The 21,058-nt window shown below is 33.1% G+C and overlaps 1 protein-coding gene and 1 non-coding gene across 4 annotated transcripts in view; both read right to left on the bottom strand.

Moving 5' to 3' along the window:
* LOC106123159 (zinc finger protein rotund) overlaps positions 1-21,058 on the bottom strand; it is a 126,998-nt gene that overhangs the window by 95,000 nt on the left and 10,940 nt on the right. For 2 of the 3 annotated variants that reach the window (XM_013319354.1, XM_013319357.1), the window contains exons 2-3: positions 1,072-1,171; positions 391-518 (exon numbers count right to left, since the gene is read on the bottom strand). In XM_013319354.1, coding sequence (XP_013174808.1) covers positions 391-518; positions 1,072-1,171 — 228 coding nt within the window. The remainder of the gene's footprint in view (positions 1-390; positions 519-1,071; positions 1,172-21,058) is intronic. The other variant, XM_013319355.1, reaches the window with a different exon arrangement.
* Positions 6,913-6,985, bottom strand: TRNAM-CAU (transfer RNA methionine (anticodon CAU)). The gene has a single exon. It is a non-coding gene; the product is annotated as a tRNA-Met (tRNA).

Below are 21,058 nucleotides of genomic sequence, written 5' to 3'. Positions count from 1 at the left end.
TTTTGTTTGACATAACAAAAACTATTAGATAGACTTTAAAGACTCATCGTAAAATATATACTTTTTTATATCATAAGCTGGCAAGCGATCGGCCACCTGTAATCGCTGAAATAGCGAAGTGACCGTTGCTCATAGACATACGCAATTGCATATGCGTTGCCTACTTTTAATCGACGGAGGCGAGGATGCACAGAAATAGTTTTACTGTGACTCATGACAGATATTGGTAATAGTACCATAAATATAAAATTGCTTATCTTTCTAGAAAGAAACGTTTAGTTATAAATTTAGTCATATAATTTTTCTTAAATCTAGTGTTTCCTCTTCATCACGACGTCAATGTAATTTATTCGAGTATTGATTATCATAAAAGTAATTGATTATACTTACATCCATACCACCATTGTTCCACGGCGGCAGCGCGTAGTGGGAGGGGTCGTGGTGCCCCCCTCCCATGTGCTCCGCCATCACTGACATCCAGTGTACAAGACCTTGCGCCCCGCCGCCGCCTGACGTGCCTGAAACACGCATTACATTACAATCATGACTAATAAAATTATCCTAAGTTATATAAGAATTTTACCAGAACTAACAACTAAACTAAATATTTTACCTTTATGAAAATTATTCAAACTTTCGTGAGACATTATCATCAACTAATATAAACGACTAAACACTCACGCATATTTGTTCAGTGTCGGTATTATTACTATAAATATACCAGTCCAATTCACCATGAAGAGCTTCCTATGGGCTCGAAATTAGTCGGTGCTGACACCGGACAAATACGTGACTGTTTAGTCGTCTATTACTTGATTTGTCATTTGCATCGATTTTAAAGCCAATGCTTTAAAAATAATGAAAAACTTGTAAATTTTGATTGAATTAGTTCACGTGTTCCACAGATCATTGCAATTAATTGTAATTTGAATAGCAAATGCTACTAACAAGAATGTCTGATCTGCAGATCTGTTTAGTCATTCTTATTGGTGAAGACCACACTAAATAAAGATTTTTTTAATAGAATTATAAGTCTTGTAAGTAAACGTTGCATGAGAGTCAAAATGTTACCAGTAGGCACGGCGGCTGGCTGCGCGGCTGCCTGCTCCTGCCCCCCGCCACCGGACACCCCCCCGCCGCTCCACACGAAGGCTGATGATGCACCCGCCTTCTGGAACAAGACCACGTGTTATTGCTGTTCACCATTTATTTGTACACAAAAAACGAGCCTTCAAAGATTGCGCGAAAGCTTAGTAGACGGATGAAAATGGTCTTTAGGGTTACAACCAAGTAATTTTACCCACTGTAAGTCTTTGAGTGGTTAAACTCTCAAACTTAAAAAAACATATTCCTACATAATTACACATATTCTAATAAGACCAATACAATTCCTCAAAAAGTTCTAATAAGACTTCTTATACCAACCCTGAAACCTATTCAAGCAATCGTTGAGTCCCAAAAGACAAAGTAAGATAAAGTCTTATAAAAAATATTCTACAGAAAACACAAGTATAATGTATTAAAGAAGAAATCTATTTTAAAGATAAGTTTGTGACGAAGTTAATGTCCCCTGGTACTGGATCAAATATATCTTAAAATTCTGAACATTTTCAAAACATGAAGCCGTAGAGAATTCTTTTTGTTAAGTTTTCTTGTTAACCTATTGTGAAAGGAAAACTGATTTAATTTATATCTGTATTTGGCTTTCCATAAACATAATAGCCCGTAAGAAATAAATTTAGGATTTGGGATTATCTGTTTGGACAATAAACCTAAAGTTGATGTTGAAATCTTTAACTAAAAAGTACGTCTTTAAAAAAAACTGTTAAAAGAGAATAATTCAATTAACCACACTCATGACGAGATTACCTCGTCTGGGGAATCGGAAGTTCCATTCGCGTTGCTCTCATCATCCGACATATCTCCAGAGAATCCATTCGAAAAAAGCATGTTTCTAGGATACAGTGAATAGCATTCTGCAACATTCCTCCTTCTTTTACCAAGATTTGCTAAGAAATTTTTATACAGTTGTGTTGGTAACAAGAATGGTGATCGAGCATTTTGAAAGCCATCTTTGAATGCAAAATTCTGATTTCTAAAAGGATTTGTAAAGTCAAAATCAGGTAGAAATTCTTTCTTTATAAAATCAGCGACTGGATGCAAAGCTAATGTGTTTTCTGTGTAATCAAGGGCAGTGTTATTAGCTTCATCGTTAGGACCGTTGTTTTCTAGATCACTGACTTCTGAATTACCATCACTAGATCCATTACTATCAATATGATCCTTGTTATCTTCATTGTACTCTTCATATTCTTTCTTCATCGCGAAATTCATTTGTTTCTTCATAAACAAATTCGAATTTGACAACTTAACGGACATGTTACTATCACTATATAAGTTAATTTTTCAAATATTGTATATATCACTAAACTTTAATACTAATTCTCTAAAATATATCTTAATATAAATATTTCTTCATGACTAAAGTTATTTAGGTATTGTTAGGAACTATCGTTGGGTTAGGAGGTGGCTGGACCGTAGCTGCAAAATAAATTTTGACGTCAAGTTAAAGTTTTTCGTAAAAATTTTATCTTATTCATTTAACTTCACCCGTTTTGCGGTAGTTTTTAATGCGAAGATTTATATTCAGATTATACACCGGAATGTGCTTAGCGGTTAATAAGCATTGCTTTTTCTTTCTTTTTTTATTTATAAATCCGTATTTAAATATTTTGTTTGCTTTAGAATACCGGTAGTATTATAATTGTTTGATCGCTTATCCGACTAATTCCAAAAAAGACGTTAATCTTTGATTAACAGAGGTTAATCTACTATTAGTTAAGGTCCTGGTTAACTTTTATAAAGGTGAAAAATTAACATTTAAGTAATAAATGTTCAAAGATCAAAGCGGCATAAACTATGAAATAGAAAAATCGAACGCCCACCCGAAGTTATAAACTGTTTTTCTTTTAACTTTACCAAAGTAAATGGAAAGACGTTAGTATAAATATCATATGTATTGCAAAACTACATCTTTATTACATTCTATCGGAAGAAAAACATAGTAATATCGGAAGTACATTACGAAATATCTTGGAAGCATTCCCATTTCAAGGCGAATGGTTAAAATTTTTATAAGAAATAACCGAAGGCTTTCCACCTTAGACTTTTATGAGTTTAAAGTTATCGTACTTGAATGTTATAAGTGAAGTTAAACATCTAAAAATATAAAGTTAAATCAAAATCAATAAATCGGATATTCTCAGATGTAGGTCGGACGGTACGGAAATATTATATGACCTTTTATATTTTCAGATTGGATGAAAATTATCAGACGTGTTTGAAATAGACTGTACAATTGGAATACTAATTAAATATTACTTAGTGGATATGGGATAACGTGCTACTTGGATTGTTGAAGCAGAAATGTCCTTTTCCCTAACTTTCTTATTAGATAACTTTAAAAAGGGTAAAATGAATAGAATAAGACCAGCAAACTGACGATAGGTGACTCTACATTTAACATCAAATATTTTACTATTTCTATATTTATACAAATACTAGCTTTGTCCACGACTCCGTCCACAAGGAATAAGAAAAACGAAATTAGTAGCCTATGTATTATTCTTCCGGACTATATTCTCTACCTATGCCAAATTTCAGTAAGATTCGTTTATCCGTTCTGGATATATCTTGTAATAAACATCCATCCATCTAAACATTCGCATTTATAATATTAGTATGAATATAATATATATTGTTATCTCGTGAAAGATGTGAAAAAGTCTAGTACTAATGAAATCAGAATTTCTAAGTTCAATTAATAAATAATCCCTCTTTTAATAATATGGATAAATTACTATAATTTGTATTTATTTAAATAATAAATGAGTTATTTAAATTTTACAAACAGTTCGTAGTCACGAAACTATTTTTTGTTCCAATTAAAATCTTTAAAAGTGTTGCTAACAGTCCATTATAAAAAAAAATGTGTTTAAAAGAATATTATTAGAAGGAAGTGAATAAAGATATAAAAATGGACAAGGTGGACTGGTTACAAATAAAATGGTTTAATAGTGTATTCCCGAAACACCCGCTGCATAACAACTGGAATAATGTCAATTTATACTAGAATCGATAAAGAGAATTCATGTCTGAATTTAGACTCTGGACTGGATTAATTATAACCGGGCATAAGTCTTTAGTACGAACAGAAATTTAAATAAAAATGTTGAGTTTCCTTAAACTATTTGCTTGCAGGCGCATTGTTTTGTTTTCTTATAGGAACGCGTCTGGTTTAGCAAATAAAACTTTGTTCCTCGTACAAAGATAAAAAGCACATTGAATTCTTATATTGTTAACACAAGATACATAATTAAGAGTAATATAACGTAATAGAAAAAAAAAGTAGAAAATGCCTCATAGAGATGGTAGAGTGACATACGAAAGATAGCATTTTAAGTTCTAATCTGTCGTTTTATGGTTTACTAGATGTCGCCCGCGACTCTCTTCGCACTGAATTTAAATGTAGCTTAATAAATAGCCTATGTGTTTCTCCTGACTATGTTCTATATGTGTGCCAAATTTCAGCAATATCCATCCAGCCGTTCTGGAGATACCTTCAGGCAAACATTCATCCATCCAAACATTCGTATTTATATTATTACTAAGATTATTTGGCAAAACTTTTGATATTTTAATTAGATGTTAAAATTATTTTTGTATTAAAAATCTATTATAAAAAGTGCTTTAAAAGATTTGAGATAAAATTGCATTGACTTTGCTCAAATTTTAAATTAATTAAGACAAAATAAATGCTAAAATAATTTAAAAACGATTTCATAAATTTGATTAAAGCGAATTAAAAATTTCAAACAAAGTTCTTCTTAAATTATAACTTACTTATGGGAAGAATTTTAAATAAATATTTTGATAATTTTATGGAAGAAATAAAAGCAATTAATGTATATATACTTTTAAAATAATTAATAGTTAAACATTTTAATATTCCAGTAAGAAAAATTCAATAAAAATAAGAATAAAAACGAAAAAGACTCTATAGAGGTTTTATTTTTAAAAGCACACAATTGAATAAATCGCAATATATCGTCTCAAACTGCATCACTTAAACATCGTTAAAACAAAACGTTAAAGCCACTTGCAGAAGTTGAATGAGTTTTTGTTATCACAAGTATTTTGAAATGTCACGCGATCTTGGCATTATCATGTACAATCTTCACGGAGTCACGCACACAGGGGCAGACTCATTAACGCACACATTTGAATCACTAACGCGGGCACGTGTCCCTGACTTATTAGTCAACTAATACTAAGAGCAATCACAACTTTCAATTGGGAATACTTCACGGATAAACACAGATTCATCACCGCGGTCAAATCGAAGGTACTCAAATTTATTTTACCCGCTAGTTTTTTTTTAACCGGCCTACCGAGCGCGTTTTTTAAGCCGCAAAACGGGTGAAGAATTTCCTTTTGAATTTCGGGCCGGCGTGTAAGATCGATTAGTCGACTATTTGAAAGTCGAGCGGCCCTTTATAGAGACGAAATTGTTTTTTTTTGTTTTTATTCTATTAAGGCCCGAGAATTTTTTAGAAGAACGTCTAGATGTCTTTACCGCGAGGTATTCGCTATGAAACTCTTCCCGAGAGGTTGCTGCAAGGAAAAGCATTTTCACAACACATAGAAACTTTTCTTCGATGTCGCTAGTGGGTGTTTGTGTGCCGACACCTTCATGCATGTCCGTGTATCGTGTCTGTGTGTACAGACGCGGGGCTGATGTATATGTGTGGGTATATGCTGTCTCTGTGGGCGTATTTTATGACTCTGAGTGCATCCCTTTCGAACTGCATGCGACTTATATGTGTGCGCTTTATTTTTTTTTCTAAACGATGCCGTTCCATGTGTACGTGGGTTGAATTCATATGTGAGAGTGCGCTGTTTTTGTTAAATCGTTCTTAGGATTTTATATCATGTATGTATTAGATATAGAGGTGATTTTGCCATGTACTAATTTAATGTATTTTTCAGTTTTATATCGCCGATATGAGAATCGCGGATGGAAAAGAAAATGTAAGAGGAATAAAAAAATGCATGCATCGTACGTTTTCAGGTAGACACATTTTTCTTTAACCCATTTATAGATGTTTTTCAATGTGTGCGTGTGAGCTTGCATCAGGGGATGGGAGGGGGGTGTTCTTGAAAGGGTTGAGGGGGTGAACATATAAAAATGATAACGCATCGCAAGACGGCAGCTTTTATGGTTTTTCTTTATTTTTTTAAAGGTTTTTTTATTGAAGAACCGAGGACGGTACGTGCACTGAAAATTTTGCTCGCTTCAATGCTTCCACTATAAAATTATAGTTAGCTTAGGATATAAAAATATATAACTTAAGCACAAAAGTTCACATATAACCAACATACAGAATACAGGCTTTGGGAAATATTTTGTGCAACTGTCGTAAGCTCTTAAGTAAAATCTAATCACTGCCCTTTGTGCAAGAATCCTAGACTACACATAATATAAATTTGATCTTTAATTATCAAACCATATTCATATTTTTATTCGATATAAATTCGTAGTTTTTTGTTATCGCTTCTCTGACGTATAGTTGGTTAGTGACTTCATGAAATGGAATATTTAACACACGACACGGCTTCGATTTCCATATATATAAAAAATAGCCTGAACAATATCTATCGGTGGAAAGTATTTCTAAAATCAATTAAAAAGTTTTTAACTTATTAAATTAGCAATTTTTTTTTCTCTGAAAACAATGGTATTGTTAAGCTTAGTTGTAACTTTTTGTCTTTGTTTCTTAACATCGGCTGAACCTAGGATAGATTCTAAGGAATACAGGTGTATTTTGATTTGCTTGTTGATGACAAAACATTTGCCCCAGGTGAGGATCGAACTCACGACCTTAAGATTATGAGACTTACGCGCTGCCTACTGCGCTACTGAGGCTTGTGAATAAAGGGATGAAATATTATACTGCATTTTACTACAACAAACTTCAAGGTTACTCTATTTATAGTTAATCGATAGAGTTTCCATTGTACTTTCGTTACATGAAGAAAACTGGTTCTAGTTGACTAATGTACTTAAAAAAGTAAGCAATCTTTTCTTTATGAACTTTTCGGACAGACACAATTTAGGAATCTTTATGCTTTATATCCCCACGAAAATAAATTACGAAAAAACAACATTTAATAACAATATATCCTTTGGCATTAAGAAAAAGGTAGAATTCTAAAAGCGAAAGAATAGTCAAGTACTTTTTGAGATTATTCGTTTCAAAGGAGAAATGTTTTCTCTTTATAATTAAACTAGTTATCGCCCGCGACTCTGTCCACACGGAATTAAAATATAATTAGTAACCTATGTTTTCTACCTCACCTACTATTTATAACTCAAGAACGGCTTTACCAATATGGCTGAAAATTGGTGAAGAGGTTATCTTAGAACCAGGAGACGGACGTAGGATACTATTTATTCATTTTTTTTAGAATTCATGCCTTGAAGAGCTGCTTTTTATTTAACTTACTAATATTATAAATGCGAATGTTTAGATGGATGTGATGTGGAAGGAGGAATGGGTGGGCTACACTAATTAAGTTTTTTTATATATCCAAGCAGACGGAGTCGCGGGCGATAGCTAGTTTATAATATTAGTAATTATTGGACAATTACTGGACACTAATTAATTTTAATTTTATATGACTTTAGATTACATCCATGAATATTAACAATGCATATTCAAACTTTAAGAAACTAACCCCTTTAAAAAATAAAACGTTAAAAAAGTTCTGGAACACAACCGCTATTAGTGTTTGTTACGTTTCCGGTAATTCAAAGATATATGTACACATATGAGCGTATTATATGGACTGTGCATAATCTGGATGCCAATTTTCTTTATTCAAATATCATTTGTACAAATAAAAAAAGTACGTTAATTTAAGCTACAATTTCACGCAACTTGTACATTAAAATGCACAACACTATCAGTACTCTGGTATTAAATACGAATAATATAATTTACTTTGAGTTTTAGCATTAAAATCTCCGTTTAAAACTGCTATCTCTGTTTTGTCAAAGGTAATGACAGGGATGACGATATGTTTTATACAGAGACTAGCTGTCGCCCACAACTCTGAACGAGCGGAATTAAAAAAAAAACATAATTAGTAGCCTATGTGTTCTTCCACACTATGTTCTACATGTATGTCAAATTTCATCGACATCCGTTCAGCCGTTCTGGAGATATCTTCAAACAAACATCCATCTAATAATTTAAACATTCGCATTTATAATATTAGTAAGATTTGTTCTCAGAAAAATGCTAACAGATTTGTAGTTAGTGTCCTGTTGACTAATAAAGAATTAAAAAGATAAACAATTGTCTATGAAGTCGTAAATATTCCGGAGTCATAATTAAATAATATTATCAACACGATACAGATTAAAATTCACTTTTAATTATTATATATCATTCGCATCGACAACAGCGACATCTCTAGTGTATGACCATAAAAATCTAGAGCGAATTGTCTTTGACGACATAATAATGTGCGAAATGTGTGTATAGAAAAACCAGTTAAACTTGGCCAAGCGGTTGCAAGAAGAACAGCTGTAAGCAAAATTGTTGCCAAAAAACTGGGGACGAGCGATGTATGCAAAATTGACGTATAGGCAAATTTAACTTGGCAACATTTGGCAAAGTCCGCAACTTGCCAAGTAATTGAATATATCTAAATTAATATGCACTTATGATTATATGTGATTATTTTTTAAACATTAAAACCGTATTTTCTTGATCTACGCACAGTTTTTCAACTAGATGCATAAAGAAATTTTGTATATTTTCATAGGGTTTTATATGAAAGAAATTATATTTATTTATCTGATATGAAAAGGGTAACATATTACACATCATTTGACTTTAAAATTTTAATTGATGGTGGTACAGTATCAATCGAATGATAGTTTTGAAGCCACGGTCTGATCTTACTATAAGTTACTAAGTAAGTTATTTAATCTAATAACTTAGATTGTAAGCAAAAAACACAACTTAAACTTTTAAGAAAGTTATTAATAATTTAATTATCTCTAAATCATCATATCAATCGTTGTTACATTTTAGTAGAAATGTCTCAAAAATTGTAAAAGCGTTTAGAATGCTAAGTATCATGAAGGTATTATAGAAATGACCAAAATGATTGGTGGCAGTTAACATTTTTCATGTAGAATAAAAAATAAACTATTCCAAATATAAACTTTTTGGTTATAAAACCATTTCTCGTGTCATACATTTTCTTTTAATATTTCCTATACATTTTCCTGGCACTGAAGCAAACAAATAACATTTCGACTCCGTATTCATACAATGAAGAGATAAAAATATTTAAAAAAATTAAGGAGTACAAAAACTTTTAATATCTTACATATATTATAAATGCGAATGTTCACATGTTGATTAAATTTGGCATAGATGTTGAACATAGTCTGGAAGAACATATAGTGTACTTATTAAATATTATATTTTTAATTCCGCTCGGACGGATTCGCGGGCTACAGCTAGTTATTATATAAATTCCATTATTAGTTATTAGGTCGTTTAATTGTAAACTTAACACTGAATATAAAGATTTATTCTACTTTGTTGCAAGAATAAAAAAAGATGTACAAAATAATAAACAGATAAAGTTAGCTATAAATCAAATTAACTACTTTATTAACCTTTATGAATATTAACAAGAAGTTTGGATTAATATTCCTTTGTTATGTGAGAAATACTAGCTGTCGCACGCGACTCCGTCTATGCGGAATTAAAAGCAAACTTAATAAGCAGCCTATGTGTTCTCCCAGACTATGTTCTAGATGCATACCAAATTTCAGCGAGATCTATGTAGCCGTTCCGGAGATACCTTCACACAAACATCCATCTAAACATTCGCATTTATAATATTAGTTAGAAGTACGATTTCCAATCTGATATTACAAGATTTGTTCAAGATTGGTTCTAAAATATGTTACTTATTCATCACATATCGTTTCAACTCTTGATTTTCGTGAGCTTTGTACAAAGCTTTTATCAATCTTTGAATTTAAGAACAAATTAGATAACTCAAGCGACCGTAGCTCAGACTTATAACAATGTAAAAAAATACATAAATACGTATACAGTCTAAACATAAGGTCACGTATGAATTATGAAGCGAGGGACATCTCAATTTTTCATTTTCCAGAAATATAACGCGAACAAAAACTTGAAAAATACAGCAACGAGCGAGGGAAAGAGAAGCAAAAAAAAACTGTCCAAACTTCACATGTCTACTACGTACGTACACATAGGAAAAATATAAAATACTGCGAGTAAAAAATATATAAGAGCAACAAAAATATATTATTCTCAAGACGAGTTCGCACACAGGTGAGCTTTGTTTGTGTGCGTGACCCGCTATTGTGTGTTCGAAGCTTGAAAAAGCTATGGAGTGGTGGTTCAACAAATATTTTAATTTAATTGAAATTAAAGATTGTTTTCTTACAGCAAATATATAAACAGATCTTATATTATAAATGCGAATGTTTTGATAGATGGATGGTTGTTTGTTTGAAGATATCTCCAGAACTGCTTAACAGATTAGGATGAAATATTGCATACATATAGAACATAGTCTGAAGTAACACATAGGCTATTAAATTATGTTTTTTTTAATCCCGCGCAGACAGAGTCGCGGGCGACAGCTTGTAGATATATAAAGCCTTTATTCACTGACAATAATATATATACTTTTACAATATTAATAACTTATTTTCTAAGAATATTATACATTTAAAACTTATATTATCTTGCAGCAAATTATGTTATAATTATATGTAGCTGTGAATACATACAGATACAAAATGTTAGAGAACTTATTGTTTGATGCTTGCATACGGATCCATAGAAAGGAACATTCATCTTGCAATTGTTAAAATAACGCGTCTCTTTAAATAGTGCTATAAAAAGTGTTTTTTTTTTCAATTTCAAACGAGCGAGCGGCCACCTGAAATCGCTGAAATAGTAAAGTGACCGTTGTCCATAGACATACGCAATAGCATATCCGTTGTCTACTTTTAATCGACGGAGGAGAGGATGCAAAGAAAGAAAATATTTTCCCTTTCCATGCATCCTCTCATCCGGAAAGTCCTGTTCCACTTCCCATCCTTTCCTTATAAGGAAAAGGGTGGAAAGGGAAAGAGGGCTAAATTAGACCTCCGGGACGCACACTCATCAGAGGAAACGCGGAATTGCTTCCACTTCACGCCTGTCTTCTGTGTGGTCGTGGTATTTCACCGGGCGAATTCGTGCGAAGATGTTAAAGCGGGCTCTACCACTGTTCATTTAATATGAATGAAATATTTTAAACATTAACTTAAACCTTGTTTTAAGATTTAACTTTATAAAGGTATTCGACTCAACAGTTTTCTTTATGAACTATTTCTAGACCGAATCTATAGACGATGTTTTCTTAGTGTGCGCGTATGCACCTTCTCGTATGAAGCATTGCCAATGCTCTTAGAAATTAGCACTGCACTGGAAGAGTTAAATATTTCTATTTTATTGTAAAAAAAATTAGAAAACAATTGAAGAATGGAATAAAAATGAATAAAAAATATAAAATTATACTTCGGTAAAATATATTTAAAACCAATGATGTTACAATTTCATACGCCTTCAACATTATAGGGGGAGTTCTGAGGATTGTTCTAATACAATGAAATGTAAGAGAAATAAGAACATCGTTCGTTTTTTCTACGAGCCAATTAAAGACAGCTATGTCTATTCTAGTAAATATAAACATATTTTTTCTGACGGCTACGTAACGACCCACACACGAAACTTGTACATACATGTATAGCACGGCAAACCGAGCTCATATCGTACTTACGCCCTTATAGTACTAAAGCTTGAATGTACACTGACTTGCAATAAAAATGAGATATAAATTCAATTAAAATTAAATTTTAATCATTTTACTGAGACAATATTTATTTTAATATAAACATAACATTTGACTTGCAATCTGCAGGTCCTGGTTTCGAATCCCGCCATGTACCACTGTGTTTTTCGAATTCCGATTTACACACTTTATTCACTGCACATATCTGAGAAGAAATGCACGTACGGGGACGTATAGTGAGCTGATGATGATGATTTTGAGTTTGAAAAACAAAAGTTAGGAAATAATTTTAATGGCCCCTCTTATATACAAAAATAATATATAGTATAAAATTCTCGTGTCACAATGTTAATTACGCCTATTCAGTAGGTCTAAGAATTAACTACTATCTATTTTTTAATTCCGCGCGAACGAAGTCACAAGCGACAGCTAACACTTTTATAAAATCCATCAAAAGATGGTCTTGAAACCTCATAGTTAGCTGCATATGTAAAAACATAAAACGACCGACAAAATCAGAAATTTAAGATATTGTTGTTTGTCAAGAAAATCCATTATTCTTTACGTCGGTTATTTTGGCCGAATTTGTAAATGGAAAAATCGAGTACGGTCAGAAGATAAAATGTTCTATGAATTTATTTTTACAGGATTTGTGATTTTGCTGAAATCGTAAAATCTTATCAACTTTTCTTGCGAGTTATGGAGTACGTATAATTTAACATTAACCTACATTCATCGTAGGGTAGGCTGTGCATATAAAATATTCTCGTCCTCATTAGTTCTTAGAAAATGACGTAAGCAGTCTACAAAAGAATAGCGAATAGTATGTAAAGAATTCTAGCATCGCTCATATGTGAACTTACTAAAAACATATTTTAACAATTCGTTATTATACTATTAGGAAGAAAACAAACGAGGGTCAGGCTAAGTGCTATCTGCGCTCGGCAACCTCAAGTCCGGTGAAGCTGTAAATGCTTCCTCAAGGATAACAGTGGCAATTCAGTCATCGGCATCAGTGTATCAGCGCAACACTAGCCTTAAGAAAATGTCAACGTTTATGTCGCCTCACTAATCTGACACTTGACTTGGTTACAAAAGCGCGCCATCCGCTTTAAATGATTCTAACTAATGTCTAAAAGTAGCAAATTTGAAATACTAGAATGATGATTTTTTTTTTAATATTAGCAGATATTTTTTAATATTACTAATATTTCTTTTACCATTCCAACGAAGCTCTAGGCTTGTGCTAGGATATGGTTTACGACAATAGTCCAATGGCGGGATTCAAACCCCCGACCTCGTGATTGGAAATCCGTATGCTTAACAGTTAGGCTATTGACGCATTCAAAGAACAATAAAAATAAATTAATATTTTTTAATAGTCCTACATTTCTGCTGATGGTACTTGCTATCTGCAGCTATAACTTATAGTTTGGGATAATGCATTAGAGAACTTCTTTATGGAATAGAATATTCTCATATCTATGTATGGAAAGTATTTCATACACGGTCGTTCATTATAAAATTTATTCGATAACATCCTGTACGTGGCTTAAACTTGTTGAGAGAGATCGAATCTATGACGTAGTTATTCAATTTTACAGTATAAATTAATCAATCCAAAAATACGTGCCACCTGAAAGGTTCGCCAACCCTAAGTTAGAGTTGACTAGGCCATAGTTAACGCTAGTCCATTGGGGGTTGATGTATAACCCCAAACCCCACTGCTGTGATCTTTATTACGTTATATCAGATAAGACTAAAGATTATTTGAAGTCTAGCAATTTCAGTTAAAATTAAACCAAATATAATGTCTACGTTAAGCTCAGGGGTAACAATTTTTTTTATAAGAGAAGGGGGCAAACGAGCGGCGGCAACACCGAGGTGATGAACGACACCCTGCAACACCAGAGGAACGGCAGATGCATTGCCGGCCTTTAAGGAAATGGTATGCTCGCTTCTTGAAGTTCCCTAAGTCTTATTACCTTGACTTATAATCTGCAGGTCCTGGGTTCAAATCCCGCCATGACAATGGTTTTCGATTTTCGATTTTTATGTATCCTATGTTATTATGGTGAAGGAAATCATCGTGATGTAATCTATAGATATCTGCCAAGAATTTAAAACATAACCCTAATAAAGGGTAGGCTCAGAACCCCTCAGTGGGGATTTATAGTAGGCTGATGTTAACGATAGTTTATACTTATTTATACTCTAGGTGACTACAAAATTTAAGACTTATCATGGATTTATACTATGGAAGCATATGTACAGAAATATAATAATATCATCTCCCTCACACACCCTTATAAGAACTGAGATAACAATATGTTTTGTAGTGGAAACTCATGCTTATATTGTACGTGTATAATGAGGTCGGTAAAATTTATATCGATTACAAATTAAAATCGACAACGCTTATCTGAACGATTTTTACATTGATTGGGAACATCCTGTATACACTAAAATGTATGTAATAAGCTGTAAAATGTTAAAATTACTTTCTCATTTCAACTTGAGGTTATTGACTTTATAATTCAATCCTTTAAACTGTTTAACAGTTTTTAAAAATTCATCATTGATATTAACTATTGATTAATTTTCAAAATTATTGTCGATAATTCAAACTGCAATATGTTTTTACTCATGTCTTTGCGCAGTGAAAACTCATGGTAATGGTAACAATGTCTAATGTCTAAATTCCTTCAAATACTTCAGGTATGTATTGTATGTAAAAGACATTACTTTGGACTGTCGACTGTAGGATATTACATCTAGATGTTTATAGATCTACGGTAGATTTTAATCTGTGCTATTTGACTTCTTATAAAAAGAGTCATAAATCTACACAAAATTTCTTACAAAGATATAATTTACTTCACATTAAGACCACAGATTCAAGAAATTTAAAAAGATAAATTCGAGCTTATCGTCATTCAATTAATACAGATGATAAAGCGAGTCAGTGAGACTTTATGCCCGGAGAATGGCGAGGCTTCAGGAGAACCAAGCATTGCCAGTTCGACCACCTCAGAACCCAAACTTAAACCTGCATCAGACATCTCGCATCTTATCAAGAGAAAGAGGAAGGCTAGTGACAGTGAAGCGGATTCTGTCTCAAAGAAAGTTAATACGTGAAGTGTGTTTTTGTGTTTGATTAGTGAAAAAAGTGATGTTTTATTAAGTGTGAATTACCACGACTCTGAGACATAAAAGTAGTTACAAACAGGAGATTACCAAAAGTATAAGCAATATTTCTATCTGAATCATCTTAAGGTAATATGGTTAGTTGCGACCACAATCTCGTTGGCGGCCGGATGGTCGGATGGTCGTTAGGCAGTCAAGCAATCAAACTGTATCCACTTAAAAAAAACTTTGATTTGACCGCTCCCTGATTTCCAATCGAGTGATGCTCTCTTGTTTACTCTACTCAGAGGCAATTAAAGCTTAAAGTATACATTTTCGTACTAAATGTAAAAGTAATCCAACAGTGTTGAAAAATTCGTGACTGTGTTAATATATAATAAATATAACGTGGTCCAGAAAAGGTTGGTTTCTGAGAACAGAATTCTTGCATAATTTTGGAATCAAAAATCAACGACAAGTTAAAAATTCAAAAGATAGGATCCTTAAATAGGCCAGTTTCATGAGATTTGTAAACATTTAAATATAATTTTTGACATAAAATCCTGAACTTCATCATTATCATCAGCTCACGATACGTCCTCACCGAGGGGCTCGGAGCCTGCCCTAAGTTAAAGGTGATGAGGCCATAGTTAACCACGCCGGCCCAGTGTGAGTTGGTTGACTTCACATACATATATATTGAATTTCTTCTCGGATATGTGCAGGTTGCAACACGATGTTTTCCTTCACCGTAAGAACGTCGGATAAATGTACACATGTAAATCGGAAAATCGAAAAACACATTGGTACATGTCGGAATTCGAACCCAGGACTTGCAGATTGCAAGTCAAGTGCTTGACCTCTGAGCCACCGAGGCTCCCATCCTGAACTTAACATGCTTAATTTAAATTTTCTAATAGGAAGGAATTCTTCCTGAAATGTTTACAAAATATTTATGTCAATTAAATATTATATTTAGCGATTTAATTGCTTGTACAAATGAACAAAATCAAACAGTGTTTTCTACTATAATTAAAATACTATCGTAATCAAATTTATTATAATCTTATCAAACGTAATCCATTTCGTTTTCGTTCTCCTAATTCTTACGGGAATAAGAAAAAAAAAAGATTCGCGACGAATCGACGCCGCCGCCGAGCAAAACATCGGCCAATTCATTATCCGTGCACCGTATTACGCCGAACAATCATCATTAGCTCTTATAAGTTCCGAAAACAATAACGTTGGCTGGACAAAACATAAAAAAAACTTACAAAACACAAAAACCATTACTGGCTGAAGAGAAAAAAATATAACTTGCGCCCGATACGAGAAGATACGAATAAAAAAGAAAGATTCGAAATTCAAAATCCCGGGCGGAAGCTGCCGCGTATCGGCGGCGGAACGAATTTTGGTATCATTAAGTTGCTTCTTTTATATATCTAATTTGTTGTCGGCGGATCTTTATTAGGATTATTTGTTTTGCCTCTAGTTGAATGATGTCTTTACACGAGTAACAACGCTCAACTTAATTCAATGCCTTAATCAACTCACGTATGAGTAGACCGCTTGTTTTCATTCGTAAATATTAAACTTAATTGGTTCGTAACTTAAATAAGATAATGCATTTAGACTCATCTTATCTTACTAATATTATAAATGTTTAGATGGATGTTTGTTCGAAGGTACCTCCGGAACGGCTTCACGAGGCTGAAATTTGGCATAGATGTAGAACATAGCTTGGAAGAACACATAGGCTACTTATTGAGTTTTTTTTTTATTCCGCGCAGACGGAGTCGTAGGCGACAGCTAGTCATCTATAATATTTTATATTCCATTGTGGTGAGGGATAATTCTGAATGTTACTAATCTTAAAAAGCATTTTTACTGTAATACTTCCGATATAAAAATCTTTTAATATTTTACTATTATAAAGAACACAAATTCAATCTCTATTTATCTTAATGGGCCGTAAATATAAGTGTATTTACTATATTTATTTACTCCATAATGTACCTTAAATTAAGGTTAACTATCAGAATAATTTAAGACGTAATTCTCGTTCATAACTCGTTTGATGAATCGTAATGAACAAATCGATCTGGCTCGTAAATTACCACAGCCGGTGATAAATTTTACTCGCCTCATTGATTTAATACTGAGAAAGGATTTGATTTTCAATCACGATATCTAATTAACGCCCTACTAACTAATCATTCCTACTTACTACCTTCATTTGTTTTGTATAGATCAAGCTTTAGTGATTTAAATGTGACTTATGTGTTCTTTTAAACTATTTACTACATTTTTTTATAAGAGAAGGGGGCAAACGAACGGGAACACCGAGGTGATAACGACACCCATGGACATCTGCAACACAAGAGGAACTGCAGATGCGTTACCGGCCTTTAAGGATGGTATACTCGCTTCTTAAAGGTCCCTAAGTCGTATTGGTTTGGAAATACCGCCGAGGAGACCGTTCCACAACGAAGCCGAATGGAGCCGGAACAATATATGCCAAATTGCAGCGAAATGCGTTTAGCTCTTCTGTAGATACGTAATAATAAACATCAATCTGTCCATCCATCCATCTAAACTTTATTAAACATTTATTATATTACTAGCTGTCGCCCGCGACTCCGAAAATAAACTTAATGAGTAGTTTATGTGTTCTTGCAAGCTATGTTCTACATCTAAGAAAAAAATTATTGAGATCCATGCATCCGTTCTGGAGATACCTTCTAAAAACATCCAACCATAAATACATTCGCAATTATTGCATTTATTAGAAATAAGAAGTTAGATATGAAGCTAGAAAGAGGTAACATGCCAAATAGAAATCCGTAATCTTAGCCAGAGTTTAATACTTTTTCAGTTATGCCAATAACTTAGCCCGAGTATAACAAAGTATCTGCATCGTAAAGTAAATCAGGACGTGTGACTTATGACCCTTGAGTCACAAAGCCAACAGTCAGCAACAGTTCGGACAGTTGTTTGTTTAAATTGTAAAGGCGAGCCACGCCCGCGACGCCCACCTCTGGACTTGCGGATATGATAGTTTGATGCGTTTACGACTACGATTGTTCAAGATGACAATGCTTATACGATGAATAGACATGACATATATTTAATTTATTATTTTTAATTATTTTAAAACGTCAAACTTTGTAAATTGCCAAACTTTACAGAAGAAAAAATGTTCTATTGAATAGTTGTTACAATATGTTACTAATAGCGTTAGTTGTCATCAACATGTTTTGTAATGCTTTATTCACGGGTTAATTCGGAAACACTATTCGAAGCACTGTTATCGTTAGTCTCTAGTAATCACATCTAGACCGATGTGATCTCTGTCCGTTTTCCTGCAAACGGTACCTAAACTTATCCGATTTTTGAAATGTAATGTTTAATTATTGTATTTTTTGCTTCCATTAAGCTATAGAAATGAAAAGCTTAGCTATTTTTAAGCTAGTTTAAAAAAAAACTCAATAAGTAGCCTACGTGTTCTACCAGACTATGTCCTACATCTATGCCAAATATCAGCGAGATCCATACAACAGTTCTTCGGGCAACTTCTAACAAACATCCATCTATGTATCCAAACATTCCGTTTATATTATTAAGATTCCAATAATTATTTACATTGGAAATATATTTGTAACATTACTTCGGTCTACATCTAAATACCTGTTAAACCTTAAAATGCAAAGGATTTTTACAATCATGGGCGTGTGCGCATAAAATACACTGTTGGGTACGAAACGAACCATTTATGACATTGTGAAATTGCCAATAAATAACTCGAGACTTCGTGGGATAACGATATGGGAAGAAAAATTACATAAACAAACATACTCATTAATTTTGAGTAAGTATTACTTGATTCTTTTTATATCATAAGGTGGCTAACGAGCGAGCGGCCATCTGAAATGCTGAAATAGCGAAGTGACCGTTGCCCATAGACTTACGCAATTGCATAAGCGTTGCCTACGTTTAATCGACGGAGGAGAGGATGCACAGAAAGAAAACATTTCCATGCATCCTCTCATCCGGAAATGCCACTTCCACTTCCCATCCTTTCCTTATAAGAAAAAGGGTGGAAAGGGAAAGGGGACTACATAAGGCCTCCAGGACGCACATTCATCAGACAAAACGCGGAATAGCTTCCACTTGACGCGTGTCTCTTGTGTGGTCGTGGTATTGCACCGGGCGAGCCGGGCCGATTCGTGCGAAGATGTTAAAGCGGGCTCTACCTCTCTCTATGTGTTCTTCCAGACAATGTTCTATGTGCATGTCAAATTTTATTGAGATCCGTTCAGCCCTTCTGTAGATATCTTCAAACAAATATCCATCTATCTAAACATTCGCATCTTTAATATTTGTAAGAAGTAAGATAGTAAGATTGGGGGAATTTAGTTTGATAATCTTTTGGGTGCCTTGGCAATAATCTAGCTATTTTTATCTTATTCAATGATATGTCTAGATGAAACCTATGTTTTTGAGTTAATAGAAAATTATCAATTTTAAATCACGTTAAAAAAAATATTGCATATCGCATTAGATTTTTAAAAATAAGTTTTAACGCCATCTAGTTAGCAATTATGCGCACTAATTTCAGCCTTCCTAGACCAAATTCTCAGTTTATCCGTCGACTATTTTTTCTCAAAGTAAAAAAGCATTGCATTTTTTTATTTAGCAAAAATATATTGAATGTAATTTTGATTTTTATTTCTTAACTTTAACACACACTAAGTCCGATTTTTTATTAAAAGTCAAAAATATTTTTGTTATTCTTTTGACGTCAGATACGTATAAGCTATGGTAACTTTGTAACGCAATACCATGTCATATCAAAACGCAACAGGTGAATGTCACATGTCTCTTTAATATTTAAAAAAAAATCGCAAAACATATGAAAAAATGCGTTTTATATTTTTTATAATAAAAATACATATAACCCAACACTCACCTTAATCAAATCTTACATCTTGATTTATAAAATAAATAATTTGTCCAGACAAATCTTCGAGAAATTTCCCTCCAAAATGTATACACACAAAAACACCGGCTTTGACACTGGCCACAAATAAACATTCACAAAACTAACACGAAATCTTCATAATTTCAACAAAAAACCGTCTGAAAACATACCCTAGAGGAGCGAGGGTCGCTAGCAAATTAAGTCGATACGTAATTAAAACTGGCACGACGCACACACACAAAGGATCGACATAAAAATGTTGGAGTGAAAAAAAAGTATAGGTTTAAAATTTACCCGGTATAAATTTGTGTTTTTTTCCCTTCACCTACTTATGTATGAGGGCATGCGCAGTAAAGGGTTAAGTTGGTTACCCGTACAAATTAAATAGACACGTCAAACCACCAATTTATATTTCGCATGTAGCATCTTTCAGTGGTTGGATTATCGTGTAATTAGTACCCAGTTCTGCCGAGATCAGTTCGGCGCTGGGATAGCCGTGTTCAATAAAATTGTTTCCTAACCTGAGCAGACGTTTGTTAATTGTGTGAAAATGCATTAAAATTACTGAAAAAAGGTAATCGAAAACCTAGGATTAATATTTGTGAATTGTTTTCAATGATTTTTAGTCAATTTTAGCAATAAAGACGGAATTTGAAGTGACGTTTTAAAGTGACTCAATTATTTGATTGTGTTTTGTTTTTATTGGATTACAGCAACTGTGTGTGTTATTGACGTCAAGTTTTACGTAAATATTAAAAGATAGAGAGAAAAGATAAAGAATTGACAACACATTTTAATCTTTTAAGCACGGCTGACGTTCTTAACAGCTAATTAAAGAAATTATTGATAATATCATTGTTTTATTACTAAGCTTTATTTTACAACCTTTTCTTTGTCTTTCTGAGCAGACCGATTCTCACACCCCCTTAAATCACCTCAATGTATGGATGAAAGGAATAAATGTACATAGTTTGATGTTGTAAA

Source organism: Papilio xuthus, unplaced genomic scaffold (assembly GCF_000836235.2).
Source record: "Papilio xuthus unplaced genomic scaffold, Pxut_1.1 DF826159.1, whole genome shotgun sequence".
Classification (NCBI taxonomy): domain Eukaryota; kingdom Metazoa; phylum Arthropoda; class Insecta; order Lepidoptera; family Papilionidae; genus Papilio; species Papilio xuthus.
Note: the sequence above shows the minus strand (reverse complement) of the source record. Positions and strands in the feature narration are given on the sequence as shown.